A 23,490-nucleotide genomic window follows, 5' to 3' on the forward strand; every position below is an offset into this window, starting at 1 on the left:
ATTCATCACGCCGAGTCTGTACTACTTACGGGTTGGGGATGACAGCGGAGGTGGGGGGGGGGGGGGGGTGTGGCAATTAATCGCTTTCTCTTTCAAGTTATTAAACATGGGGAGGGATCGAGAGATGGGGAATGTAATGTATATGACCGAAAGTATAAATGTATATTGAAAATGATTGTATTTGGTTATTTCTTTAAAAGTTGAAAATGAGGTCACTACAAACTTTATCGAATGACATGGGCGCCTCCTTGTGTTCATTTTTAAAAAAAGAGCTTATCAATGATTGAACAATAATTCTTTGAAGACATAAATAAATGAATGAATGAATAAATAAATGAATGAATGAATATAAATAGATGATTAAATAAATAGATATATAAATAAATAAAAATATAAGATTTGTATAGCGCACGTATCCACCTTGCTATACACGTAGGTGCTCAAGACGATCTTACAACGCGTCGGACTCTATATAAAATGGACCGAGTGACCTTTATTATTGGTTTTTAGATCCCATTTTAATGAAATTTTCAGTGTTACGTTTGTCTGATTCCTCTCTTTTTACTCCAATATGTTTTTTTTTTTTTTTGGGGGGGGGGGGGGTGGGCTTATAACAAATATGCAGTGTCTCAGAAGCAAAATGGCATTTTGTAAAGGCCTATAGGGATAAAGTGATAGCTTCACACACTTTTAAAAATATTGGGTAAAATTTTAACCAGCACGAGGGTAATTGTGTCCGACCGATTTGGGGCAGTATTTTACCCCGTGTGGGGAGCATATTGTCCAGTAAGGTTAAAAATAAACAGCACTTACTTTAGAATGGGCAAACTTTTCATCACACTGGATAAATAAAAACGCCCACTTGGTTGGACGCATAATTACCCTCATGGAACATTTTACCCAATATTTTTTAGAGTGATATACTACCTTCCCATTTAGTTCATGACCAGTCCACAGTACTCTTCAAAATGTTCTGCTCCAATAATAATTATAACGACATACGCTGATTTCTCATCCATGAAATGAGTTCATCGTTGTCTGAACAGAATGTGTTACAAAGCATAGGCGGATCCAGGGGGGGGGGGCGAGGGGCCCGCCCTCCTCTATTGGCGGAGGAAAAAATAAAAAGGAAAGAATAAAAAAAGGAGGGAAAAGGAGAAAAAAGAGGAGGAAGACGAGTGAATAAAATAAGATGAGGGGAAGACTTGGAAAATGAAATAAATCTTTCATGTCACTATATAAAATTTTCGCTCGTGCTTTGCGCTCTCATTGTCTGTTAGGTATTTGTATATCTTTTTCAATGTGGAGCCTAAATATCAAGTTTGGAAGTCAATATACAAAAACAATTTAACCTCGGAAATCAAGCGTTCATTATTTTGTGTGATTTCCAAATTATTATTATTTTTTTAAGTGTTGTGTAACAATGTCAGTTTTATGGTTTGAAAATTAACATTTTCTGCTAGCGCTGCGCGCTCGCAAATTTTGATTTATCAGGTACCTATTATTTTCGTGTATTCCATAAAGTTTTTAAAATATCACTTTTAAGGTCTGATTGTCAAAACGTATCAGCTAGCGCTGCACGCTCGCATTTTGATTGGCGAGTTATGTATGTCTCAATATTGATTATGCAACAAACTACTTAAATCCCCTTTTCATGACACTTTATATAAAAAATTTCGGCTTGCGATTTGCGCTCGCACTATCTGTTAAAAATATATTAACTGATGCTTCCTATTCATGTTTACAAAAGTGCTTGAAATTTCCAGTTTTCATGCCATAATATCATCAGATTTTGAACCTCATTAGGCATTATTAGATTAGATGTTAATTTCAACGATTAACGATTAAATGTCCCTTTTGTTTCATCTCGCGCTTTGCATGAATAATAAAGATAGTCATCATTTTCATATGATGACATGTTCTATGTTACTAAAAGTAATAATGACTGCGATCCATATCCACCTCACAATACAATTTCGCGCTCGCATCTATTGTTATATAGTGATCCTGTTCACGATTGGGAAATTTGATTATAATGTTCCATTCTTTATGTAGAAATGTCAAAATTTTCAGCTCGCGCTTCGCGCTCGCATAATTTCATTGTTGAAATATGTAACGTCTTCATGTCTAAGTGCAATAAGCAGTCCTTAACAGGTACTTTTTCGATCAGTTAAAAACGTATATAAACATTTTCTGCTCGCATTGTGCGCTCGCATTATTAATGTAAGGAAGATCATCAATTACTCATCCTTTCCATGATTTACAAAACAATAATAGAGTGTATCGTTTTTAGTCTAAATCTCGAAGTTTTCCGCTCGCGCTTCGTGATTGCATTCATCGCTATATATAGTTTAGATTTTTACATTTATTGATTTATTTCATTTCTTTTCTTTCTTTTTTTTCACATACAAGTCAAAATATATAAATACAAATACGTAAATACAATTACAAAAATGAACAAAAGTAACGACATTGCATTGGCTAAAGTTGGGTAATGTAAATTATACAAACAAAATACGATACTTATATCATCATTTTATAAAAACTTAACATTATTAAAAGCATGAGTATTGATTGATTGATTGATAACGAATTTATTCATTCCAAAATTTTAACAAAGTTACAAAGTTATTCGTGTGTATGTTAAAAAAGAAAGGGGTGAAATGAAAAGAGAGACCAGCTGAGAAGCTTGGCTTGTTGGACGCTGAAGTTAAAAAAAGTGCTTATAATTTCCTTCTTAAGGTTAAAATTTCAAAATATTTCAGCTCCCATCAGTTAGATAGATAACTGGTTTATTGATATAAAACATCATTGCGACAAAGTCGAATTGCGATGAGTTTACAAAAGTACAGAGGCATATTACATAAGCATAATAATACAACAAAATGAATTGAAATATTAGTTTAAAAAATATATTATATAATCATACATTCGTGATTTCATAAAAAGGAAATACATTTCAAACACAATTAAGAAGTATAATACGAGTTCAGTTTGAAAACAAATATATGAATTCAGAGAAGGATAACAAAGAATATGCACGTAGATGGAGGAGAAAAGTAGGTGAAGAAGGAAAAGAGGGGAGAAGATAATGAAGTTAAGGAGTGGAGAAATAAGAGAAAAAGGTGAAAGGGAAAAGGCATACAAAAGAAAAAGGAAGGATGGAAGATGAATCACAGACTGAAATATTGATAATTAAATGCAAACATAAAATTGAACCATGTATGACAATGACACTCCATTCATCCATTCATTCACTCGATGTGATGAAATTATATTTGGTTACAGAATGTGAACTGTATTGGAAGATTACCCCTCCCCCCATAGGCGGCAGAGCAGAGGATTATCTTTTGTGTTTGGGTTGGGAACGCAACAATAGCCGCCCCCAAACACAAAAGATAATCCTCTGCTCCGCCGGCAATTCCCCCCCCCCCCACTTCCTGATCTGAACAAGTTATATATGTAGTATTCAGTACCTATTCATAATCCCTGCCCTAAAGAAACAAATATACATCTCTCTCTCACACACACAACACACACAAACACCCTCACACACACCATCATTAGCACATTTCTACAATCCTGGGGGGGGGGAGTGTTCCAACGACAATGCTGTTACAGATCATCGAACATTTCCTCGCCCCAAAATATCAAGACAAAAGAACTGGCTGAATTTTGAAATATATCAAAAATAATTTTCCCTAAATATTTATCATTAAATGAACTATTTAATGGAATTTACATATCGAACTATCTTGTAGACGATGTAAAATAAGGTAATCATATTGGTTTCAATTACTTAGTTCTTGACGTTTCATGTTCTTTTTAGAGTTCATTCACCAATTTCGCCGAGTATGGGATAGTGCTATCCCTGTGTCTGTTTGTTCTGAATTTTATTTGCGGAACTTGGGGTCTCTTTCTAAGCCTCATAGAGACGTGCATCTAAAATTTCTGAGTAATTATTTAGTTGCATACATATCTATTTCAGGATAACAAACATTGCCTAGAATTTTCAAGTTTTAGGAAAAAATACATTAAAAAAAAAATTAGCTCGCGCTTCGCGCTCGCATTATATAAATTAGGATTATGAAATTATATATTTATGTTGATTTATAAGAATAAAGCAAAGAAATGAAAAAAATAGGACTACCCATTCAAAGAAATAAACAAAAATCATCTTCAAGTGGCCGATCGGGAAAAATATGGCTGAACAAAATTCCGCCCCCCCCATTGGCGAAGGCTGGATCCGCCCTGCAAAGGATGTAGGTTTCGCAAACATAGCAATTATATCTAAACAATAAAAATGATAGGCTTGATTTATATCCTCATGTCAGTAATTGATCGGTCAATAATATACGGAAACTGTTTTGAAATCTATTGCGAAGAAATTTACTTTTTTTAATTCATATTTGATTTGATTTATTTGTTTCCACATTCCAATAACAAAAACATATAGTCATTTTTTTTCTTGGCAGAACATAACAATAAGCAAATGACATAATCTAATTGAAATACATCTATACCTGATAAATTTCTTTTTTATTATTATCAAAACAAATAGCAGACAAAAATTATATACATAATGACATATAATACATTTGAAATGTGGGAGACCATCATCTTAAGCTTAGAGCTTGAAATTGATCAAGGCCTCAAAAGGAAAGGGGGAGGAAAATTGGACAAACAGTGCAATATTTCGTGAATTATTATTCCCTTCCTTGGCCTCGTTTCATAAAGAGTTACAACTCACAACTATATACGTTATACCTTTCCCATCAGGGGCGGATCCATTATTTTCTAAAGGGGGTGCATATTTTCCCGAGGAATAAATGAAAAACAGGGGGAAAGGTCTTTACTATCATGGGGGGGGGGGCACACTTGTGTACAGTGGCGTAACTATGGGGGGCACGTGCCCCCAATCGGTTGCGCCCCCCCCCAAAAAAAAAAAACGGGGGGGGGGAGGAGAAAAAGAGGGAGAAAGAAATAGAAAACGTAGTGAGGGAAGAAGAAATTATTGTATATTATATTACATTATGCCATATTAGTACATGACCAATGTTTTTTATAACCTTATGAAGCATATAATAATGCTTAATTCCTGGTGCTCGCATTGTCTGTTTAATGAGATTATAATCCTGTGGTAATAACATCCCGTTCAGATCATGTCTATATACACCAAATACATTTCCTCGCACTTCGAGTTATGTAATATGTAGCGACATATGCTTCTTTTTCATGACTACTTAAAGTGATGGCCCCCTTTTAAGGACTGAATATTAAACAAAAATCCGGTCCATGCTTACGTTTGAATAAGTAGATTGGTGAGATATGTCTGCTCTTCATGAATTCCTAAAAACAATTCCTAAAATGTCCCTTTATCTGGCTTGAATATTAACAATGTTGTGAAATCGGCCAGTTTATAATATAAAAATCAGCTGGCCTATTATAATTAGGCGACTCCTTTTATTCCGTTGTAAGAATGTGATGAAAAGTCAATATTTTCAGCGCTTCGCGCGAGAAATTGATATGACAGCATATTCCAAATTACCAGTTTGACTTCGAAAGTACTTCTTGCTCAAAGGAGGGACGCCATATCTGTTCGTGAATGTCTGACCGCTAAAAATGGTCAAAATAATATATATGAACCAGAAATTCTGGGAGATGCTGAATCTCGTATAATTTTGGGCTATAACCAATGATTAATTCTGACCACATTTTTCGGTCGGACACACATTTTCACCAATCTTTTTTTTAGAGTATAGAGTCGATTAGATCCTATAGGATAGGCGAAAAATATTCATTTATCCATCCATTCATTAATTCGTTATTAATTAATTAATTAATTAATTAATTCATTCTTTCTTTCATTCATTCATTCATTCACCCATCCATCCATCCATCCATCCATCCATCCATCCATCCATCCATCCATTCATTCATTCATCAATCCATCCATCCATCCATCCATCCATCCATTCATCAATCCACCCATCCATCCATTCATCAATCCACCCATTTATTCATCCATCCATCCATTCATCGATCCACCCATTCATCCATCCATCCATCTCCAGATCCATCCATCTAATATTCATGTCTACACTTTAAAAAATGAAGTGCTAATTTAGCACTTACAGTGCTTATAATAGTGACTGCACTACGAGTGCTGATTTCCTAGTTTAAAGAACAAGTCCACCCCAACAAAAAGTTGATTTGAAAAAAGGGGAAAAATCCAACAAGCAAAACAATGAAAATTTCATCAAAATTGGATGTAAAATAAGAAAGTTAAGACATTCTAAAGTTTCGCTTATTTCACAAAACAGTTATATGCACATCCTGGTCGGTATGCAAATTGGCAGACTGATGACGTCACCCACTCACTATTTCTTTTGTAGTTTGTTATATGAAATATTCTAATTTTCTCCTTGTCAAATGAATCAAAGTTTATTTTCTCCCTGAACATGTGGAATTACCATTATTTTAACAGTTTATGGTTAAGTTAAGTTGGTCCTTATTATCAAATCTGTAAAATTTGAGATATTGTATTATTTAAACAATAAAAAACAAAAGAAATAGTTAGTGATGGACATCATCGACTCTCATTTGCATATCGCTGAGTTGCGCATTGAACTGTTTGTGAAAAATAAGCGAAACTTAAAATGTCATAACTTTCTTATTTTACATCCGATTTCGATGAAATTTGCAATGTTATGTTTGTTTCATTTTTGTCTATCGATTGAAATCAACAATTTTCTGGGGTGGACTTGACCTTTAAAGAAACAGGCATCCATCCATCCATCCATCCATCCACCCATCCATCCATCCATCCATCCACCCACCCATCCATCCATCCATCCACCCATCCATCCACCCATCCATCCATCCATCCACCCACCCATCCATCCATCCATCCACCCACCCACCCACCCACCCATCCATCCATCCATCCATCCACCCACCCATCCATCCATCCACCCATCCATCCACCCACCCATCCATCCATCCACCCACCCACCCATCCATCCACCCATCTACCCACCCACCCATCCACCCACCCATCCATCCATCCATCCATCCACCCACCCACCCACCCATCCATCCATCCACCATCCACCCACCCACCCACCCACCCATCCACCCACCCATCCATCCATCCATCCACCCATCCATCCATCCATCCATCCATCCATCCACCCACCCATCCATCCATCCATCCATCCATCCATCCATCCATCCACCCACCCATCCATCCATCCATCCATCCACCCATTCATCCATCCAATCGATTGTCTTGATTGATTGATTGAATCATTTTTCCATCACTCCGAGATGGAAGGTACGGCCCGTGTATGCTTTTTTTGAAAAGTTTGCAAACGCTTCGCTCGAGTTAAGGGTCTGAATATGCAGCCTACTCACCAAGCTCTGTATACATGTATGTGCTAGTCTGTGTCTGCAGACTAGATGCGCCCGCGGCGGTACGTCGATGCGTAACGTCGTCCAGTACGCGCGCTATAAACACAGCTCAGCTGGCCGGCCGCGCGCCGCCGAGATTCTCGACTCAGGCTTAGCTAGTCTTGCTAAGCTACGTCTTCAAGACATAACACGGTCCGTCGTTCAATTTCATGACGATATTTTACCATGATTTTTGTGTAATATTTTGAAACTAAATGTCGAACATGGTTCCTAGGAGGGTCGTCGTGACGGTGATTGTGTTTGTATCTGTCATAGCTCTTCTTGTTCTTCATGGAATCAGTAAGGAATATACGGGTATCCTGAATTCGCAAAAGTAAGTGAGAGTGAATTGTGTATGCTGCGCTGGGCCTTGCAGATGCGGTGACTACGTGTACATGTACGCGCTAGCTTCCCGGACTGTTGAATGGGGGAAATGAAGGCCAAGGCAAGGGAAGGATGCGGGCAGTTGACTTGTTATTTTTTTCAGTTTGATTGCTTGATCTTTTGCTTCCCTTTTGCCCGTTGTCTAATCAGATCAGTGACAGTGTAGTTTACCCTTTAAAAAGCCAGGTACAAAAGGTATACGATAAATTTAGTGCCAGTGGTATGTTTTTTTAATGCCCAATGTCAATACAGACAATGGGGGGGGGGGGGGGGGGGAGGGTGGGGGTGTCTGGACAATTTATTTTTGAAGCCTTCTTTTTTTGTCTTTGGATTACACTAAGAATATGAATTCAATATTTGTATTCACCTTCTATTTTGTTCTTCATGATATTTCCTAACATATAAAAATTGCTCAAACTTTCGCTTGTAAATTTTTCCAAATGACTCTAAAATTGATCGTCTGGACACACAACCTGTCCGGACACACAACAACTGGGTATGTACTTTAATCTTAAGTTTAATATTCGATGTGTCTATTGTCTTATAGATCCAGATCTATTTGTTTTGTATGTGTGTAGGTTAAACTTAAAGGTCAAGTCCATCTCAGAAAAATGCAGATTGGAATCAACAGAGAAAAATCAGGCAAGCACAAAAATGCTGAAAATTTCATAAAAATCGGATATAAAATAAGAAAGTTACGACAAGTTTCACTTATTTTGTCACAAACCTATATTTCCACAATTTATTCACATGCAAATGAGAGAATAGATGATGTCCCTCACTATTTGTTTTGTTTTTTTATTGTTTTAAACTTTTAATTATAAAATATTTTAATTTTTACAGATTTGACAATAAGGACCAACTTGACTGAACCATAAATTGTTATATAAACAATGGTAATACCACATGTTCAGGGAGAAATAAATTTTGTTTCACAAGACAATGAGGAGAAAATTAGAATATTTCATATTGCATGTAATGAAATACCAAAAAAAAATAGTGAATCAGTGAGTGATGTCATTAGTTCCCTCACTTGCATACCAACCGGGATGTGCATAAACTGTTTTGTGAAATCAAGTGAAAATTAAAAATGTCTAAACTTTCTTATTTTACATCCGATTAAATTTTCAGTGTTATGTTTGTTGGATTTTTCTCTTTTTATTTAAATCTACATGTACTCTTTGTTGGGGTGGACTTGTCCTTTAAGTTCAGTTTTAAAATGTAGCTTTTATCCACAGAGCTCCAATATCGTACAGCTTTATCTTTAATAAAAAGATCAAGAAAGAGAATTGTTGAATAAATGAATTGTTATGTTGTATAATAATGTCTAGGATTAAGAAAAAGACAGCCTCTTCTCAGAGACAGGTTCGTCAACATTAATTATGAAATGTTATTGTAAAAAGGCTGCACAGCAATTACTATAGACCAGATAGGTCTAGAGTCTACTACATTATTTGAAATTTCAAAGGTTACTGGTTAGTGCAATTGAACACATCAAGTCTTATGTTTGGTCAATCATCTCACATAATGATCTATATTCTATGTGTAATTGTAAAGCATTGGATCTTCAGCGGGTAAAATTTTCCTTTTTCCTCCTCTTTGAGCATGTTTGAGAAAGAGGGATGGGGGGAGGGTGGGAGGGAGAGGGGAAAATGCAACAGAGATACATGTAAGAGCAGTAAGGAGGAAATCCAATATAGGGGGGGGGGGGGTGAAGAAGCTACTTGTAGGAGATGAGAAGAAGAAAAACTATATATTAATTGGCCTATAATATGTGTACTTTATACTTTAACATTTGAGGTCAATAAGTGGTTCAATGATAATTGTTGATTACAATATTGAATAATTAATGAGTAAAAATCATTTCATTTCATTTCATTTCATGGTTTATTTCCAGTAAAACAATCATACACATACTGCAGCTAAAAAAGCTGAAATGTATGTATTTACAAAGGTATTACAATTGAACATGTATAGCATAAAACAATAGTGTAATAATGATAAAATAGTACATTAAAAAAATACAGTATACAATGAAATTACAATGAAAATATACGCTTTATGAGTTATTAAGGAGGTTAATAAAATATGGTATTGCACTTTGTTTAAAACGGGAGGTCCTGCATTTGTATTGCATATACTTTTGTTTATTGCGTAAATTCATGCCAACAACGTTCCTTTCCGGAAACCATTTTTTACAATGTTGATTTTTGCTTATAGAAACTGCAAAATCAGTGCATAATTGTTGACGTCTATCTTTAAGTGTATCCAGTTTGCATCGTTTTAAAGCATCTTTATAAGTTGAATAACTTTGACCTAAAATGATTTTACAAACTCTTTTCTGAATTCTTTCTAGTTTCTGTACATGGTCTAAACTTCTAAAGTCAAACTTCCATTAAACACAGGTACACAATATTCTAAAACAGGGCGGATGTATCCGATGTATATTTGTATTAAGTCAGAAATTGGTAATTTATATTTTTTCACTAATCTAAACATATAAAGTTTTTTATTGCACTTTTTTAACATTTCATTTATATGGAAGTCCCATTTTAAATTATGTTGAATATAAACTCCTAAAATCTTTAAAGTATCAACATAAGGCAGTTCTGATTCCCCGATATGCAAAGACTCACAAAAGGGTGCATTTTTCATAAATGTTATGTTCATTGCCATGCACTTACTAGGATTTAGTGTCATATGATTACTGTTTGTCCAATCTAATAAATCATCTAATATATTTTGTAATATTGATAGTTTATGTAAGTTTCTGTTTTCAAGTAGTGTAAGATCATCAACGTATTTGAAATAAGGCAAAGATTGTTCTTGACAAGCATCATTAAACATAATCAAAAATAAAATGGGTCCTAATTTTGTGCCTTGGGGCAAACAAAAATAAACAAAATTATAATAATAATGAGGATAATATTATTATTTGATTAAAGGGAAACTCCAGGCCAGGAATTATAAATAGAGTAAAATTCACAGAGCAAAATGCTAAAAATTTAATCAAAATCTGATAATAAATAACGAAGTTATTGAATTAAATTTAGCATTATTTTGTATTTTTCTGAAAATAGTTATGGGCTATTCCACGGTTACTCACGTTACATTTGGAGACACCTTGACTCATACTTGGAGCTGTAACTCCATTATTATTGATAGGAACTAAACATCTCCTTATCACAACAAAGTACACAGTCTGACTATCCTTCGTATAAAAACAAAACTTGGGAAATTCTATCATGCTCCTGGCAAATCTTTGGAATGTGTCGGTTACTCACGTTACATGATTTGGACATGCATAAAATGAAAAGTCAACATAAGTGAAAAGTCTCCTCATACAAGGCTTTTATGAAAGTTGATTATATCCATTTCAAAGAAGTATATTAGGGAGACAAACTTTGTATATAATTAAAAAAATAAAGAACACATGGTTTTTACTTGGGGTGCAGATAATATGGTTACTCACGTTACGGTTACTCACGTTACATTTTGTCCATGTATGGTTAACAACACACATGTCATTAAAAATTCAATAATGTGTGTAAAATTCATTGCTAGGAACATCTAAAAGAGATTTTATACCAAAAATTGGAACAATTGGAGCTTTATTAGGGAGTAGGAGGGAAAAGTATGATTTCGCTTACTAATTATGCATTAATTAGCATAATCGCTTAATACCAATTTGCATGAAATAAATTACTGTATAGTATTGTAGATTATGTCCAAGACAACCTGCACGCAAATTTTCGGCGTGATCGTGCGGCCAATGGCCGAGATCTCAAGGGGGGCCTGGGAGCCCCCCCCCTCCCCCACCCCCGGGCCATATCAACTCCCAAAATACCCCGGCCTAGATAGGGTTACAGGTAAGGGCATTCAATTTGTTGTTCAAACACTCTTTAAAGTTTGGTTAATCAAAACCAAGTCTTACTAATGCACTCTTGCATTGTGAATACTTCTACTAATATTCAATTTTTGTGTGTGATTGTATGACCACTGATATTTTGATGAACAAAGAGTCGCATCAAAGAGATGTACCCTCATTTTGCTTTTAATTAATCAAAAATAACTTCACAACTCACCATGAGACTTAAAACTTGACATCCCACAGAAAATGTTACCGAACTGAATAATTTTTACTGGTTACTCACATTACATGATGGTTACTCACGTTACAAAGTTACTCACGTTACAGTTTTTCTTCATCAATTTTATAAAAAAATTGTACTTTTTAATGATTTTGATCGTCATCACTGTGTCAAAGATTGTTTGAAGGAAGAGAATTTAAAATCCCACCAATTAACTGTGAAGAATTTTTCTCTCAGAAAACAAAGTCAGTTTTTCGGTTACTCACGTTACATCACCTGAGCAGGTTGCAATATTTATTTTTTGAATGAGTACTACAAATTTACTTGAAAAGCGGTTGTGTATTTTAAGTAATTTGACTCTTCTAAACTTCAGAAATATGTAAAGTGGTATGTTGTTGCAACAACAAAATGGTAATAAGGCATATTTCATTTTTCACTATTTTTCTTGTATTTTGGTACACAATGGAAGACACAACTTTTGAAAATTTTTTCCAAAGTATACATATGAAAATAAACTTTTTATTTCTTGTTCCTGAAACTATCATGTATGAAGGACTTAAAGTATTAAAAAATTCAAGAAAATATTGAATTTGAATTTTTAAGCTCATGTCCACCAACCTGTGGAATTGCCCTTATGCACCCATCATGAATATCATTAGGTGGGCTGATTATGTCACATCCCCACTTTCCTTTTTCTTATTACATTAAATCATTTTATTGTTAATTATTTCATACATGTGTGAATAATGTGTCTCCTCTTCAAGTGGCAGCAATGAATATCTAATGCACTATCAGTTGTCAATCCAATTTTTTCAGTTCTTGGTAGAAAAAAATTGATTTATAATGAAATACAAAAGAACAAGTGGGGATATGACATCACAGAGCTGCCAAGTAGTGCTGATTTTCCGTACTTAGTACTGAAAAATGAGAAGAATACTTATGGTCTCATGCAAAATACTGATTTCTCAAGTTTCATTTTTATGTGTTTTCCTATGGTATTTCTTTGAAAATACTGATTTCCTCGCCAAAATACTGATTTTCAGCTTTAAAAATACTGAAATTTTCTTGTTCAGGTTGGCAGCCCTGACATCATCAATTTGCTAATTTAATATTCATAAAGACATGCCTACATGTAGAACTGTTTCACCAGAATAATGCAAAGTAAAATGCCATATTAAACTTTGTTATTTGTTGTCCGATTTTGATCAAATTTTCAGTGATTCGTTTGTCTGATTTTCCTTTATCTGTTTTTGTCATATTATTTTCAGTCCGGAGTACCCTTTTAATAATAATGAGAATGAAAAGAAAAAGAAAAGAAAAGGAAAGAAAGAGGGAGGGGAGAGCGCAAGCACACATGATGCAATCAGATCAATTGTATGTGGTTTCACATGAAAAAGGAGTCAAAGCACCAACATTGTTGGAGGATAAAAACAAATACTTCAGCTAGAGAATGTTTAATTCTCCCATTGATTTTAGTCCATCTGATCAGTGTGTAAATCACTTGCAGTGAGTGAGCTACATGTACATGTAATCACTTTTAACAGATTTAATATACTGTACAGTAAATTTTTATTAAAAAAGTTTTTATTGGGTTTTCATAATTTTGTATAACAAATCACATATAATTAATATAAGTAATTTAAAATATAACAGAATAAATCAATAAGAAAAGAAAAAAACCAGCATACACATAATATTACATGTAGTTTACATCAGATAAAGTACAACTTATCAACAGATAATACTTGATAAATATTGTAAAAGCAGTCACTTTGTGTCCTCTAAGTATTCCTCATCCCCTATAGTGTAGTACCAAAGGCATGAATGTACATGTAGTAACAGATGGGTAAAATCAAGTGATTCACCTATTACATGTATTAAAGATTAACTAAATTCCATCCTCATATTAAAGGCATATTAAGATTTTATACAGTTACAAAAATTGATGATAGAATGTCAGATTACAACTTATACTGTACAGTTAAGTTGATTTTCAGGTTCCAATTTGATTTACCAAGAAATTGCAAAGGAAACATTTGATTTTTTTTCAGTGAAAACTTGAAATGATTTAAGAATTTGTATCAGGATGCATAGGGAGATATGTGACATCTGAAATAAGCCAGTTCGTAGTTCCTTTCTGCGCATGATCAAAAGATTCTACGCATGATCAGAAGAAGGTCATTTGTACTAAAATGACATGGTGCTTTAAAATCTAGTGCATAAGCACCAACTTTGATGTCTTGATTATTCATATATTCTTTTGAACTGTCGTTTTCATTTATATCCACAAAAAACAACAATGCTTCCATGAATGACTGGTATTTCACAGTTTGCAAAGTACATTGTGCAACATGCTAAGATATGCATTCAAAGTAGGATTGCAACAAATGCCTTCATTAAGTGTTCATTTGTGTGCTATTCTAGTCACCTGGTCTATTCAATTTCTTCATCCTGCTATGTAAGGCAAGCTTACGTAATATCTTGCTTTGAAATCTGCCTATCATGATGAAAGAAATGAAAGGTCATTTGACCAAAATTGTCCATGAAGTAACTACGAACTGGTCTATTCTTATTCAAATTTTCAATGACTTGCTTTTAAAAATGTTCAAGACATACTGTCTGGCAACTATTAAAGTTTTGAATTGAATTACATGTACTGATCTTGTTTTGAAAAAAAATATGAGTCCATCAAAAGTCAGTAGGTATGGTTTTCTTTTCTCCCCCGATTATTGTAAAAACAATGCCAAAAAAGTAAATTTGATTTGGGGTGATGAGGCTTTCCTATTTTTTTTTTCAAATGTGATGCTCATTGCTGTGAATTAATTTTACTTGAGAAAGTTGGAGTTTTGAAATATTTATGCTGATTTATTTATTTTACATGTACATCAGTGTGATTTAAAATTGAAAAATACACCTGTGAGTGACCTGTATGTTACACCATTGCCCACAAATCTTAATTTAAGACTGCAGGCCTTAAGGATGTACATGGAAGTATTGAAAAAGAATGAATGAAAAATCACAGTATTTTGTCATTATGTGCTGTTGAAGTATGTTACCTAGCCAAATTTCAACATAATAATAAATAGGCATTTGTACAGGGCCATAGATCTAGAAACAATCTATTCCGAGCTGCATTGTTATCATTATTACCCCGGGTTTAGCTCGAGCTGCATTTCAGCTATCGTGCATTTAAGGAATTAATCCTGTTGGCTTCCCATTAACCTCACCTGGGTTGAGTGCAGCACAAGGTGGATAAATATCTTGCTGAAGGAAAACGTGTCATTGGTAGGATTGGAACACAAGACCCTCTGTTGGAAATTGGAAAGGCGAGAGTCAGAATCACTAGACCTTGACACGCCCACAAGTAGAGTAGACAAATTATGAATTGATTGATGGAGTAATCTGACCTTTGTGATGGAATGATCAAATGCTTTATAGAGAAAGATAAAAGAAGGGAAACAGACAGGTAAAATCAGACAAAAAATAAGAAAGGTGCTTTCTGAAAGAAAAATTGTTACAAGCCAATTTAAATCTAAAATTGACAACTTGAGGAGTAAAACTTAACAAGTCAACTCTCCAGTTTGTTATTGCATACATTGGTTGTTTGTTGCTACATGTATGTTTGTCAAATCTCTGGTGAGGGTTCAGATTGTCAAGAATGACCAATTGTTCTATAAAAGGTATGCATCTGAATGTGAGTTAACCGGTTTATTCACATCTCTCCATATATAATACTAGTACATGTAGCTGCCTTGTCTCAGTCCCTATGTAACACAAGGCCTTGTTAGGGTTTAAATGCCTTTAATATTCGCTTGAAAAAGCCTTAATAATAATATACCTCAGTCACATTTGATCTACGAAGGGCGTACGGCGAGTCGAAAACAGCCATTGTATTCATTTTTATTCATGCTACATGTATATACAAAAAATTAAAATGGCTGTTTTCGACTTGCCGTACAGTCGCTTTAGAGCACATGTGACTGTTATGGTAAATACGTTTGCAAATTTGCAGTTCTTTTTAATAGCCATTTATACAGTGTTTGAGCTAGAGAAAAACAGACTCAATAACTCCAACTATCCTCTCTCAAAGGGGAAAGAGAGTGTCCCTTTTCACAGAATTTCATATCTTGTTTCCTTCTTTAGTTCAAATTTCTACCACCTTTGATATGTTTCTCCTGTTTGTTTTGTAAAATAAATGAATCTGTTTTGCTGTGTTCTATCATGGTTCTATCTAATCTTTGAATTGATCTCAAAGCATCCTCTGACCACAACCACAACAAGGATATATTGTTCTTTTGTTGATGTGGTGACTACTGTACATGTACAGTATTCACATTGACCTATATACTGTCCTCCGTTTGCTTGGAAGTCTTGATGGGAGAATATCCCGCGTTTGTTGTGTTTGGGGTGGAGTCCCTGGAAATTTCTCGCATAAAAGATTTACATGGATGAATGCACAACCATTTTGTTGATCATTGACCATGTTACACTCTTGTATAGTACGTGTAGGCCTGCACAAAGGATGTCAACTGAAGCACAAAAGACTTCCTCTTTATATTTTCGAGGAAATTAGTCATTCTTGAAGAGACAACAAAAAATCTTCACAGCATCAGATTACAGTATACATGTATATCATTCATAACCAGAAACAGGAAACTAATTTAGGTGTCTCACAGACACTGTAATTTCAGGTGACGTGTGGCAGAAAATCTGGTTAAAAATGTAGGACACTCATGAATATTTTTACTAAAAAAATAATTGATTGATAAAGCCAACATGGTCGTTTTCAAGACTGTATCAGGGAAAGGCCTACATCATAGTCCATAGCATGGTTGGAAATGATTGTTATTCATTTTTTTCCTTTGAAATTGGGGCAATTGCAGAATTTTTTGGACTTTTCAATAAGAGCTACTTTGTAGGGGTAATGTCAAGCAATTTTTCAGTATTAAACGAATATCATTATTCTACCAGTAATAGAGCATTGATTTTCTGAATAACCTTGAATAGTGTTTGTGACAAATCTTGAGGCAATGCTAAAAAGAATGGTTGCCCCAAAACCTGCATTTTGGTGGAATTTTATGGGTGATTTGGGGCTTTTCTTCGGGAGCCCCGGCCCCCATGTATTTCCTACATGTTTGCTGGTTCAAACAGAACACTATGAATGTACTGCACGTTCTGTACATGTACTTTTAGGTACAGAGTACCTGTGCACTTGTAAATATGTGCACATCCTGCCAGATGTCCGAGTCATTCCCAGGAAAAGCTCAATTTCAGTGCATTTGATTGACAAGTATTAACATTGAGTCCAGACAGCCTGCCTTTGTAAACTTGTCCAGGGGATCATTTCTTGAAAGATATATGTACTGTACACTGTACATGTACTAGTAAGTCACATATTTGCATCAATTGACTGTAATGATAAGCTACTGTAAATCCTTTGATTTGATTGGCTGAGTGCAAGTCAATAGATGATTGTCACTGATGTATTCATCGAAATGCTCCTCAGGATCTAAGGCCTACATGTACATGTAAAATGAATGAACAGGGTATTTTATCTGTTATCTGATTTTACCATGGACCTGTTTACATGTATATGGATGTATTCAACATTTCTTTTACCCCTTTCAAAAACCTATCCTCCAATTAGCCGCCTTAGAGTAAGCGGATAATTTAATAAAAATTGCGTTCACAAACTCCGAAAATAAGCCGCATTATTTTTACGAGCGCCCGTCCTGAAAAAGGCGGATAATCGTCATGACAACTGGACACGCCCCCTCCAATGCGGTTGTGTTGGAAAAGGGTGACCTTGTGACCGCACCATGGCAATTATCCGCATTATTTGGAAATGCGTTCATAAACTCAAAATCTTGTCCCGATGCTGCTATTAGGCGGATAATAGCAGCATCAAAATATAAATACGGATAACTCTGGTCCTCCTCCAATTTTACGACCAAATTATGCTGCTATTAGCCGCATAATTGGGTTTATGAAAGGGGTATTATTGTTCAGACATGTGTATAGCTTTTGTTGTCGTTCTGCTCTGAAGCGCCTTGATTAGCCTTGAGTTTCTATATACAATTCTCATTTACATGTACATGTATGCAGATATTAAATGATACTCTATAGTACATACACGTATGTATGAACCCAAACTACAGTAACAGTAGATAATTTAGGCTTTATTATATTGCATTCATTAATTTGACTTTTCCTGGAAATGACAGAGAAAATATTCAGTTTTCCATGGAAATCTTAAAGCACTTTAATGACTTCATAACAATCCAGCCTACATGTAACTTTTTTGACAAGTTCGGTGAAGTATGATGCTTGTCAAAATGCCAGGAAATGCAACCTTTTCAACCTTTCAGTATTGGCTACAAAATTACATGTATGAAAAGGGCTATTGAAGGTGACCCACGTACAGTCTAATACCCCTTTCATAAACCCATCCTCCAATTATCCGCCTAAGAGTAATGCGGATAATTCAATAAAAATTGCATTCACAAACTCCAAAAATAATCCACACTTTTTTTTTTACGAGCGCCCAACCTGAAAAAGGCGGATAATTGTCATGGCAACTGCACATGCCCCCTCCGATGGGGTTGCGCTACAAGAGGGCGACCTTGTGACTGCACCATGGCAATTATCCGCATTACTTTGGAAATGCGTTCATAAAGTCAAAATCTGGTCCCGAAATAATGCGGATAACTCTGGTCCTCCTCCGATTTTACGACCAAATTATGCGGCTATTATCCGCATGATTGTGTTTATGAAAGGGGTATTAACCTCACAAAGTACATGTAAATTCCATTTGTACATGTATGTCTCAAAGCTGGAGCTGTTATTATTGGCAGCTCTTTTAATATACATTTTAGTAGCAGCTGTCCTTTTCAAATGGATGCACAAATGAAACCACAGCTACGTTATTGCCTTTGATATACAGTGTAGGCCCCCATTCATAAAACTTGTTATGATAAAAAAATCACAAATACTGTTAAAAGCTATTGAAATCCATCAAGCTGATTGGCTGATGGTATACTTGTTACAGAAATTGTGCATATTTGTTTATATCATAACACGTTTCTTCTGAAACAGGGACCCAGACGTTTGAAGTTTCTGTGTGTGTTCATGGAAAAAACCGATTTGTCGTTGATCTGTCATTTGTTTATTTCAAAACTGATTGATGTTCCAGCTCATTCATGATGAAATATCAATTTACTTTGTGTGCAAAGAAATTGCAATATACATGTACTGTATATCAGAGAGTTACAAGAAATGGTATTTATTTGACAATTGTTGAACCTAGATTTTGACACTATTTTGAATTTTGATGAGTGAGGTAAAATGAAAATTGAATATCAAACTGTTAGAATACTCTCTCTTGAGTAAAGGGTCTGAATTGCAGCCTACTCCTGCCTTGTGTACTACAAGGCCTGAATTGAAACAGCAAATTATGTATTTGCTAGTCTTTGCGTGGAGACATACTTGTCGATCAAAGTTTCAATCCGGGTCTGTGCCTGCAGACTATACGTGTATGCCTATTCTACAGGGTGACTGGAAAACAGACTGAAGACCGAAGATAGGGGACCAACGTCCGCAGTCGTATGAACATGGCATGTGGTCCTCGGTCTTGTTTGGTGTCTGGAAAACGAAGACGGAAGACCGGGGATCGCATGAGCGATCAAAGGGGAAGTTCTCCCTGAAAAAAAGTATAAATTGTAAAAATAGCAGAAAAAATAATTAAAAAAATATTGCCGAAAGTTTGAGAAAAATTCATCAAAGAAAACAAAAAAGTTATAAGAATTTTTAATTCTTTTTATGATGTCATACATGTGAGCAGCTTTCCTACATACGTATGCTATGGGGCAGTTCCATATTAAAAATGATCAACCTTTTTGTACATCCGACCTCCATTTTCATCAAGTTTTACTTCACTTCATAAACTTGACCGAGTCATGGTCCTTTGAGAGCATTACAGACTGTCAAAAGAACAAGAAATCAGAGACAGAAAATTTCATGAAGGTCCCGCATATAGGGGGTCGGACGTACATGGAATTGCCCTATGGTTAAAAATCAGTGAAATGTCATTTTCTCAGAAAATTTAAAATGGTTTCTACGGTACCTTCAGTATATCAATAGATAAATCATTTCACATCCATTCCTAACAAGAGAAAAGAAGAGTAAGTCTTCATGAACCATTAAAACAATCAAATTCATGCATTTTATATTACATATTAGGGCAGGGGCTCGTTTATGACGTCACAAATCCAGAACTAAAAATTCCAAGAACTTTTTTATAATCATTTAATGGATTTTCCTCAAACTTTCACCAATATTTTTCATGATTTTTTCTGCTATTTTGACCACAAACTTTTCTTCAGGTTGACTATCCCTTTAATTGACGTCTGTGCCTGCAGAATTCGGACGGTGATTCACCCGCTTACAGTACCACCTCCTTCAGACTTTCAGACAGGATGCTTCCCCAATCCAAGTATCCAAGTACATGTACGGTGGTACATGTACACATGTTGAAAGCGAAATGGTTTGTGGCCATGTTCGTAACCCCTATTACATCTACATGTACGGTACTACATTCATGCATACATGTACTGTACATGTTAAACCCTTGTTTAGTCATACAGTATAAGCCATTTCGTAGTTCCTTTCTGCGCATGATCAAAAGATTCTACGCATGATCAGAAGAAGGTCATTTGTCCTAAAGTGACATGGTGCTTTAAAATCTAATGAGATAAGCACCAACTTTGATGTCTTGATTATTAATATATTCTTTTGAATTGTCGTTTTCATTTCCATCCACAAAAAACAACAATGCTTCCACGAACGACTGGTATTTCACAGTTTGTCAAGTACATTGTGCAACATGCTAAGATATGCATTCAAAGTAGGAATGCAACAAATACCTTTATTAAGTGTTCATTGGTGTGCTATTCTAGTCAGCTGGTCTATTCAATTTCTTCACCCTGCTATGTGAGGCAAGCTTACGTAATATCGTGCTTTGAAATCTGCCTATCATGATGAAAGAAATGAAAGGTCATTTGACCAAAATTGCCCATGAAGTTCTACGAACTGGTCTATAGCAGGACAGTGTAAGGCAAGTTCCCCCAAGTCTGCGCATTCCCCCTTGTCTGCACACACGCATATCTGCGCGATTCTGGTGAAAGAAGATACGCAACGAACACAGACCTTACACTGTTACACATGCAATACATAGACAGATATTCATCAAAAAATCTGATTCAAAATGGTGGAAATATAAATGAATCAGGGCATTTCATGTGATGGCCTCAAAATGCAGCCTTTCTCATCAAAATCCCCAAATCGTGTACAGAGTGAATGGGTGCGCAGACATGGGGTACCATATTTTTTTCAATCTGAAAATGAGTGCCAGAGATTTTTTCCAAGAAAATACTATATTTCTTTCAAATTTGTATGAGATATTTGGTACACTAATCTCATAGTAATGTAAAAAATGTTATTATCAACCGAAATATTTTGTGAAATAAAAAGAAATTCTTAACTCAAATGGTTAGGTGCGCAGACTTGGGGACCACCATCATATACAGTGTAGGGAATTCCAGGATACAACTGTTCATGTAGATTTTTCGCTGAAAGATTAGATGAAAAATGCAATCTCAGAAGTCTTTAACCAGTTCAAGGTTGGTTCAAATATAAACTGACCAACAAAAAATCTCAAATCCATTTTGTATCCAGTTTTGTTTTGTAACTATCAGTTGGTGGAAGTATGATGGTGTAGCGGGCCAGACTTTTGCCTTGCAATCAGAGGGTCAAGTGTACCTGTAGCCAAGGCATCAATCCACACTTTGCTGCACTCCACCCAGGTGTTAAATGGGTGCAAGGTACATTGTATGATGTGAAAGCCGCCTACATGACATGTATGCCTAGCAGTTGAGTCTTTATACATGTAGAACTCTTGTTGGAATGCTCCCCAGGGAGTGGATTCACGTACAGTGTATACGGTACGGTACATTGTATCAGGATTTAATGTTCGGGGTAAAATTAATTACAAATTGAAGCGCTTAGAAAAATTATTAATATCATAATGTGGTAGCTGTTATTATTATTAGTTGGTCAGTTCATATTTGAACCAACTTCATATGTAGGTCATGTGGTCAAAGTGCTCAGTGATGCATCTAAAATGTGAATAATAGCTACATGTACAGTACTATTGTTCAGATAACTGCCCATGAACCTAGTGTATCCTATTCTACAGCCTTCACGTACTTCCTTAAAACGGATACACCATGCAAGTTTTTGACCCAGTATGATTTCACCTTTCTTGGACAGTTGAGCTGACCGTACTGTACGTCATTTTCAAGTGAAAAGTCATGAATATTAGATAAAGAATATAACTTAGTCTTATATACTGCTTTTCATGAAATCCATATCAAAGCGCTTTACAATGTAGAACATACATGTACAAAATATACAAACGAAAGTGAAATTAGAAATCATATGAAAAAAATTGAAAAATATCAAGGACACTGTAAATGGGGCTACATGTATGTTGAATATGCTTTCTTCATGAGATACATCTTTAAAATTGGATCGAAATGATGTGATATATGTATTTGGGATACAACGGAGGGAAGCTGGAAGAGTATTCCAAAGACATGGGGCAGAGCTTGAAAAGGACCTATCACCAGAAGTTTAGTTTTTGATTTTTTGACTGTTTAGAAATTTTGATTTGCAAAACGAAGGGAATCAAATATTAAAGGACAAGTCCACCCCAACAAAAACTTGATTTGATTAAAAAAAGAAAAATTTAACAATCATAACACTGAAAATTTCATCAAAATCAGATGTAAAATAAGAAAGTTATGGCATTTTAAAGTTTCGCTTATTTTCAACAAAATAGTTATATGAACGAGCCAGTTACATCCAAATGAGAGAGTTGATGACATCACTCACTCACTATTTCTTTTGTATTTTATTATGTGAAATATGAAATATTTTTATTTTCTCGTCATTGTCATGTGAAATGAAGTTTCATTCCTCCCTGAACACGTGGAATTCCATTACTTTAACATTTTGTGCTTCAGGCAAGGAGGTCCTAATCGTCAAATTCGTTAAAATTGAAATATTGTATAATTCAAACAAAAAACAAAAGAAATAGTGAGTGAGTGACATCATCGACTCTCTCATTTGGATGTAGCTGGCTCGTAACTAAATCAAAAATTAAACTTCTGGTGATAGGTCCTTTTCAAGCTCTGCCCCATGTCTTTGGAATACTCTTCCAGCTTCCCTCCGTTGTATCCCAAATACATATATCACATCATTTCGATCCAATTTTAAAGATGTATCTCATGAAGAAAGCATATTCAACATACATGTAGCCCCATTTACAGTGTCCTTGATATTTTTCAATTTTTTTCATATGATTTCTAATTTCACTTTCGTTTGTATATTTTGTATGTTCTACATTGTAAAGCGCTTTGATATGGATTTCATGAAAAGCAGTATATAAGATGATTTTGATGAAATTTTCAGCATTGTGCTTGTCTGATTTTTCTCTAATGATTCA

The 23,490-nt window shown here is 35.1% G+C and overlaps 1 protein-coding gene across 1 annotated transcript in view; it reads left to right on the forward strand.

Annotated features, from left to right (window-relative positions):
• Positions 1 to 7,561: 7,561 nt before the first annotated feature.
• The window catches only part of LOC121406161 (galactosylceramide sulfotransferase-like), a 40,738-nt gene continuing 24,809 nt past the window's right edge, over positions 7,562 to 23,490 (forward strand). Inside the window, exon 1 of the mRNA XM_041597180.1 lies at positions 7,562 to 7,786. Coding sequence (XP_041453114.1) covers positions 7,668 to 7,786 — 119 coding nt within the window. The 5' untranslated portion in view covers positions 7,562 to 7,667. The remainder of the gene's footprint in view (positions 7,787 to 23,490) is intronic.

Source organism: Lytechinus variegatus, chromosome 19 (genome assembly GCF_018143015.1).
Source record: "Lytechinus variegatus isolate NC3 chromosome 19, Lvar_3.0, whole genome shotgun sequence".
In the NCBI taxonomy this organism is placed as follows: Eukaryota; Metazoa; Echinodermata; class Echinoidea; order Temnopleuroida; family Toxopneustidae; genus Lytechinus; species Lytechinus variegatus.